At 32.1% G+C, this 8,463-nt stretch overlaps 1 protein-coding gene across 1 annotated transcript; it reads left to right on the forward strand.

The window, feature by feature from the left end:
* The first annotated feature begins 7,118 nt into the window (after positions 1–7,118).
* On the forward strand, positions 7,119–8,082 carry LOC149177298 (heavy metal-associated isoprenylated plant protein 39-like). The gene is made up of 3 exons (XM_089423374.1): positions 7,119–7,251; positions 7,367–7,442; positions 7,518–8,082. The coding sequence occupies exons 1-3, from the start codon at positions 7,237–7,239 to the stop codon at positions 7,802–7,804; spliced, it is 378 nt and encodes a 125-aa protein (XP_089279500.1). The 5' UTR covers positions 7,119–7,236; the 3' UTR covers positions 7,805–8,082.
* Positions 8,083–8,463: the final 381 nt, after the last annotated feature.

The raw sequence follows: 8,463 nt of genomic DNA on the forward strand, positions 1-8,463 counted from the left end.
CGATCCCTCAGCCCACCTGGCTCGAAGTTTCCCCCTACTAGAGGTCGCTGCATGAGTAGATGTCTCTACTCGATCTCCTCTCAGCTTCCCTTGTTGTGGCTGCTCCACAACCTCCTGAAGCTGTTGCACCAATCGTGGCTCCTCCACAATCGTCTGAGACTTTTTCTGGCTCTGCATGTTGAGAGAAAATATACGCTCCCTCTCAACCACCAAGTCTCCATCAGTTGCCTCGCTGCTCAAGGCTTTGCATGCATGTTGAACCTCAAGAGCATACAGGTTCTTGACCCGTGAACCAATCTGCTTCACCTGTCTAGTGATGATGTGTGTAAGGAAAACCTTTCCCTCACTGAAGACTACACCATAGCCTTTGTCTTCCAGCATCGCGATCGACACCAAGTTTCTCTCCAGTCCTGGTACATACTTGACATCGGTCAAGGTAAGGCGAGCTCCATGCTCCCTCTGAAAAATAACCGTGGCTACACCTGAGACATTATACTTCTCATCATTACCCATCGCTATGAGTATATGGAGATCTTTCTCCTCCAAAGTACTGAACAAACTTTTGTCACCGGTCATGTGGAAAGAAGCTCCACTGTCAAGAAACCAACCACTTCCCACCATGGATGACACCATGCATGCGAAGAGTGTGAAATCCAGCTCGAACTGTGAAGCAAGTGCCTCACCTTCAAATCCTTCCCCGGATCCCTTCTTGGACTTCTTCTTTGGGCAATTAGTAGCATAATGGCCCAACTCATGACAACGAAAGCATCTCACTTTCGACTTGTCAACCTTCTTCCCATCATTGGAAGAACTGGATTCGGAAAGAGAACCCTTCACCTTCCCCTTCTTCACCTTACTTGCTAAGGCACAGTTCTCCTCATCATGCATGCATGAAGAACTGTCTCTGGTGCTCCGTCTGATCTCCTCCTGCACAAGATCTGACCAAAGTCTCTCCCATCCTGGCAATTTCTCCCGACCATTGATAGAGTCCTGATAGGAATGCCAACTCTTTGGAAGACCAAGGAGAGCCAAGCTCACCAAGTCCTCATCATCGACAGTCACCCCCACACTTCCCAGCTCATCCCGGCATTGGGTGAACTTCGTGAGATACTGGGGCATACTGTCTCCATTCTCACACTTAGATGTTTCTAAGTTTATCCTTGAGCGCCATTCCACCAGCTCAAAACTCAACCGCTTCTGATCTAAAATTCGTGAGAACAAAGTATTTCTTGTACAGAGATTGACTGTATGGGCATTCACCGGATATCTCACCTTCCAAAAGAAGGATGAATCCAGAGGCTACCTGGCCCGATTACAGACTCTGCTTGAAAAAATAAAATGTAAACACTTTCTGAATAGTAGATCTGATGATCAACACCTCTAATACCATGTAGAAATTTTGAATAATATGACACTTATTCACATAGATTATCCCAATTATACACTATTGTGGAATACATGCATAATACATAACCTCCTCTACGTTGATCATCAATTTAGCAGCATCAAAAACAATGAAACATCAATCGCATGCACACATTAACACAATATGTAACCCGGGGAAAGCATACAATTGAAAACCCCACACTATTTGTATATTATAATGATTGAGAACATGTAACAATACATAGTACAATACTCCTCACAAGTACTCAGTACTTTCTCCACCTGTTACACACAAAACTAGCTTAGATCCGAACAAGTCACTGGTTCAAATCTCCTCCGCTGCTTTGCCTGCCTCCACTGCACAATGCCAAGTGAAAATCACGTGAGCACAAGCTACAATTACCCACACTGCACAGTCCTCATTGGCATTACTCAAATCCATGCATGTGCAAATCTCATGCACAACTAATAGTCACAACTCACCCTTTCACTTACCTCTAACACCTGTCTCTGTTGAACTGTCCATGCACTGAGTTAATTGATGTATTCTTTAGTTTCTTTATGAGTTAATAATTAGTGAATTAATTAAGATTTAATTCACACAACTCATCACTAGTGTATTCTTTAGTTAGACTAAATACAACTAGTTCAACAAAGTCAAACTGAACACAACTCCATCAACTCTACATCCAACTCCACAGAACTCACATGCATGAGTTCTAACTGAAGTCCTCCATGCAATAGCTCAACTAACACATAAGAAACCACGTGATTCCTTTTGTCAGCTGCATGTGCCACATTTGTAGCTCGAACTGAAGTGCTCCAAGAGAATAAGATAATGTTTAGAGTCCAAATATTACTAAGGGCCAATAATATTTGACTGTTTCTATTTTTACCCTTGCAGTCTAAAAATAGACTCTGATCACTCCGCTGTGAACCAAAAATAGAAGTCCATCTATTTTTCCCAACATGATCAATCATCCATAAACAACATCCTGCAACTCATAGACCATGATCCATATGTCTAAAAATAGACTTTGCGCCAAAAATACCCTGCGGGCCTATTTAGTGAAGGTGACTCCTTTCCACTAGGCTCCATCATCTTGTTGCATTCTCAACACTCAAAATGTTAGAGTTGAAAAATAATCTTCCGCTCCATAAGAAATTGATTCATTGAATCAAGTTAAGAGGATGTTTACCTTTCCATACATGAATCACTATTATTGAATCAACAAATATCATAATTATATCATAATTATTTAGAGTTTATTTTTATGACAGAATTTAAACCTCACTAAAGAGCGTGAAACTAAGCTTAGTTATTGGTGATTGATATTTCCGTGAGGCTAAAAATCACCCCTCGCTCTAGGCACCCCTAGATTTCGATACTCCATGGAAGAATAAAGAAAATTGATGTTAGTTAGCTTTCCATTCTGAAATTCCGCCAGATTTTATTTGATAGAAATAAATCTTGTATGATAAAAATAGGTTTCTTTCTAGATAAGCAAACTTGAATTCAAATATATATATAGAACAGATTATATTTTTAAATTCTTAAAATAAATAAGATATAGTTTTTTTAAATTAAAATGAATGGATAATGTTTTTAAATTTGTTTAATACATAAGATATAAATTAATAATACGATGATTTAATTGAAAAAAACCTTAATGATTTTTGTACATAAGTGTATTTTTTAGTCAAATATGGTATAGATGTGGTAACGTAATGTAAATATTTTTATTTTGACAAAATAAAATAAAATAAAAATAATCTTATTTTGAAATAAAGATAATTTTAAATTAAAATAATAAAGTAAATTTGACTTGTTTAAGTTATTAGTGGTTTTTGAAAACTCATGTTATTGACTTATAATATTTATGTGGAACATAGATCCATCTTAATCCCAGATCTACCAAATCCACAGAAAAATCAAATTTCTTGAAATACAAACTTTAAAAAAAATAATAATTTAAAATTGATACCACTTAATATAATTGTATTTTTTTTAAATAATAATTAATGCAATCAATTTTAACTTTATATTGAAACACCATTAACTCATTTTAACATATTTAGTATCGACATTCATTACAATGCTGCATCTTAATCTCAGATCTACCAAATCCACAGAAAAATCAAATTTCTTAAAATACAAACTTTAAAAAAAAATAATTTAAAATTAATACCACTTAATATAATTGTATTTTTTAAAATAATAATTAATACAATCAACTTTAATTTTATATTAAAACACCATTAACTCATTTTAACATATTTAGTATCGACATCCATTACAATGCTGCGACAATATTATGGTAAGTGGCCTCCGCGCGCATATATGTAAGACAGATCTATTACAACCCCGAAAGTATAGGCAATTTGGTGGTTTCGCAGTTATGGGTGGTGAGCCAGCCTTTTGAATTGACTCATCTTTACATTCTAAGTACAGAATTCCATATTGTAACATTAACTATAATACTCAAATTCTTGATTATAATTTTATTTAATGGATTGTATTTTAAGTGGTTGGGAGGGTTTAATCATAGTTTTTATTTTTAGATTTAAGTTTTATTAAAATGATTATGTATGGTTATTTAAAAATTCATTTTAATTTTTATAAGGATGATAAATAATTATTTTAGTTAGACAATTAAATTAAATAATGTTTTTTTTAATTGATGGTGAATTAATAATGTTGAAGTAATAAGATTGTTATTGTTTCTATTTATGGTTATTTTGACTATTGGTTTAACAATTGAATTATGATTTTTTTTTTATCACTATAACATCAAAAATATTAAAAAAAATAAATAAATCCTAAAACAACATTAGGAATTGATACTAATCATATTATCTAATCTTAAATGCAAATAATGGATATGATCAATTATTGCTAATTATATTAGTGTTATGACCACGCGGTTTCACTAGGGAGTAATATCATACTACGTGGGTTCATATTGAGGGATATATATTGAGGAAAAAATGACATAATATATTGAGCATATAATAAGGGACAAAGATTTTTATATTGGTTGGTATAAAAAATGAAGCTTAAAGTTAATGACAAATATAAAAAGGTATAAAAAATGTTAATGAAAATGGATACCCACTATATCTAGTGAAAGTAAGGATTTTTTAAATTGGGAAGGTGCATTGGGTTCATATTAATAGGTGGTTAAATAATGTGATTTTTAGAAGTAATATTTTCCAATATATATTTAAATTAAAAATATTGTTTTGTATGCTATAAATAAATGTAATATGTTGAAGATTCATTGAATAAAACCCCATAACTATGACATAAATTAATTACTTTATAACTTAAACTTTACATTATAAAATCTAATAATATCTATAACCTTTAACACTAACTTTCCATACAAACTATAAAATACTCTCAAACCTTACACTAAAATTTAACAATATTTAACTTTATCACTAATATTTAATACAAAGTTACAAGGTCTTGAAAAGTAAATATGCATATTTTATCAAAATAATGTAAAAAATTTGAAGCACTCTTTTTTTTTTTTTTTTTTGGGTAATATTCATATTTCAATTTCTCCCAAAAGCATATATGTTGAGACACTCACTTAAAAAAAATTGCAATTTCTAATAAAATATTTAGTTTAAAAATTTCATTCCCCGACACAATGTTTATATATTTCCATTTTTCTCAAAAGTATATTTTTTAAACACCGAATTACATTATTAAAAATATAATCTATTTACTCAATGGGAAAGGTTCTATTCTTTATTTATTTCCCTATATCCTAAATAAATAAAAAACAAGAAAAGAGTTTAAAAATATCCCAAAAAATGAAAAGCTCAGAAAACAAAAAGCTCTCTCACAATAATAAATTTGCATACACCTTTGGAGGAAACGTTCAAGAGAGAGAGAGAGCTTTAATAGAATTTGCAAACACCTATGGTGGAAATGTTCCAGTGAGAGAACTTAAATAATAGTTGGAGGAGGAAATGTAAGAGAGAGAACTTAAATAACAGTTGAAGTAGTTTACATGAGCATGGGTTGGGTGGGAATTAGCATCCTTAAAGGAAAGAATAAAAGTTAGCATGGGTTGGGTAGGAATTAGTTTATGGCAATAGTTAAAAGAGAGAATGGAAAACAAATTTTAGTAGAATAGTATGGGTTGGGTGAGAATTAGTTTTTGGCAATAGTTAGCAGTTAAAAGAAAGAATGGAAGACAAATATTAGTAAGATGTGATTGTTTTGTTTGTTTTTGTTTTTGTTTTTTATCACTGTGTAAGAGTATTTGGCAATAGTTAATAATTAAAAGAAAGAATGGAAGACAAATTCTAGTAAGATGTGATTGTTTTGTTTGTTTTTGTTTTTGTTTTTTTATTATTGTGTAAGATGAATAATATAAATAACCATTCATAACACAAATGTAATGATATATTATTAATATTTTAATAATTTAATATTATAAGTAGAATTTAATATAAAAAATTATTGACTTGTATGTTTAGTAAATTTAAATGTTAATTTATATGATATTTCACATTAAACTAATTTAAGAATGCGATGAATATTTTAAAGTGATGTATATTGAGAATTCTGAAGAGATGTATAACAATATATGTATTTAGATGTGCATATGCCATATTACTGTATATTTTAATCTGTTTCATATTGTTTAAATAAAAGCTTTCTGATGTGTCTATTGCATTTGCATTTTCTCTTTCTATAAATAATTGTTTGAATATTGTAAATATAGATAATATTACTACATAGAGATATCTATGTACTATGAATATAAATAATTGTTTGAATATTGTAAATTATTCTAGATAATATTAGTACATAGAGATATTTATGTACTATGAATATAAATAATTGTTTGAATATTGTAAATTATTCTAGATAATATTAGTACATAGAGATATTTATGTACTATGAGTATGGATACTATGTTGGGTTATAAATAGATATTAAATTTAGAAAAAACCATTATCATATTATATAAATCAATGTTGTTTAAGTATTTAAGAAAGCCTCACAAAAATCTATGTATTAAGAATATGGACATGAGAAAGCACTCCAAAGGTCTACATATTTTAACTCACAATTTCACTGCGAAAATCTACATACTTTATCCTCTGGATTTAAATATATGTCCTCTTAAGAGAAACACATATTCTTAACCATTAGACATATTAACTATAATCTAGATCTAAAATTTACATTTAAATTTATTTGGCCATTTCCATTTTTGTATTGAATACGAAGGAAATCAAATAACTCTATTCTCCTTCATCCTATGAAATATCAAAATATTCCCAAAATTTACCATCTAATCTCTCATTTGAATTCAACTATTATACAACCATGACTTTAAATCTCTCATTTGAATTCATCTATTATACAACCATGACTTTAATGCCTGTAGGGAGTCCTTTCTCAGGAAAGGATTGGCATATGAAGCTTTCTCCAGAGGGCCTTTCGTACAATCATGTATGCCCCATCAGAACTGGTTCATATTTGGACGCTTCCCACAAGAGTCTTCATAAATTCTTGGTCAGTGTGGACCACCCTTACAATCGGCCCCAATCCACAGTGGAAGTGCCAATCGACTGTGGAACTCTCACGACCCGATCATGGCGTGGGCCACATTAAACATATGACTCTTCCCACTGTTACTCTTGACTTCTTGTAGAAGTTAGCAGCATAATGATTTGGGCAGTGGGTCACAGGGGAAGTTTCTACGAAGAAGGCCATATATATATATATATATATATATACGCAAGACACAACATTATACCAGGTTATGTTATATTCCGATTCTTCGCTTCAATACAGATCACAGAAATAGTTTTGGAAGGATGTCAAATATGAAGGTATGAGGCTACCCTTTGCTCTGTTCAAGCAGAATCAATGGTTTTGAGACTCTGTATGTTATGAATTATTATACCCACTTTCTCAAAATGATGACCCTGCCTGTGTTATTTGCAGAAAATGGTGCTGAAATCGATGATTGAAGACGAGAAGAACAAGAAAAAGGCTTTGAAGACGATTGCAGGGATTGAAGGTAACTCTCAATAATTATTCTCCATTACACCTTCTCATTAGAAGGATTTTTTTTTTATAACATATTTGATTGCAGGGGTAGAGTCTATTGCAGTGGACATGAAGGAGAACAAGATAACTGTGATCGGGGCAGCAGATCCTGTGTTTCTCACAGCAAAATTGAGAAAAATTGGATTCACAGAGCTACTGAGCGTGGGTCCTGCCAAAGAAGAAAAGAAAGCAGAGGGTGAGAAGAAAGAAGAGAAGAAGGAGCAGAAGAAGCCGGATCCTCCACCAGTAGTGTATCTGAATCCAAGCTACCCGCCTTACCCATATCGTCTTGTTACAGAGGACTATTATCCCAATACCTGTTCCATCCTTTAATGAATTTTCTATCCCTCTTCTAAATATCTGCCTTGATACCAGAGAATCTATGTTCTCTGTGATTGTACCGTACTACACATACATATTTGTTGTGACAAGGTGAGCACTAGCAGGATAGGCCCCCAGGGCTGGGAGAGGAAAGCTTTGGTACAGGAAACGGTGAGTGATACATTTTATGTGAAGATCTGTACGGCCTACGGTCTTGGAATATATATATATATATATTTTAATGTAACTTTTAGTTAATGAATATATTGATCAGTTAGGCCTTAAATCAATTCATTTTATATTAGTGGAAAAAATATTTATAATGGTATTTAATTTATAAATATTTTTGTGGATTTGGTTATCATATTTTATCTTTTGGGTTATTTACGGAATTAGGTTGGTTATAACTATATTTTTCCTCTTTTCCATACATCAAGTCACTATCTGGGAACTGAACCTTGGATTTTGGATTTCTTTACCTACATGATTTCAGATCACTTGGATCACTAACTAAACTGCCCTCAAAGCCTTGTTACCATCCTATTTTAAATTCAAATATTATATGGAAAAAACTTGAAATCAACTTATTAAAATTGTACTTATCTAGTTGCTGTTAATAGTTTTAAATATGGAAAGGAGTTGATTATGGAAACCAATAGTAAGAATTTGTG

The sequence above is a fragment of the Pinus tabuliformis genome, chromosome 4_1 (assembly GCF_031772625.1).
Source record: "Pinus tabuliformis cultivar Carrire ecotype Pingquan chromosome 4_1, CPIR1, whole genome shotgun sequence".
In the NCBI taxonomy this organism is placed as follows: Eukaryota; Viridiplantae; Streptophyta; class Pinopsida; order Pinales; family Pinaceae; genus Pinus; species Pinus tabuliformis.

What these genes read in the sequence shown, in the direction of transcription:
- LOC149177298 (XM_089423374.1), top strand. An exon ending in GACGATTGCAGGGATTGAAG is followed by an intron (nt 7,443 to 7,517) that starts GTAACTCTCAAT and finishes ATTTGATTGCAG; the next exon opens with GGGTAGAGTCTATTGCAGTG.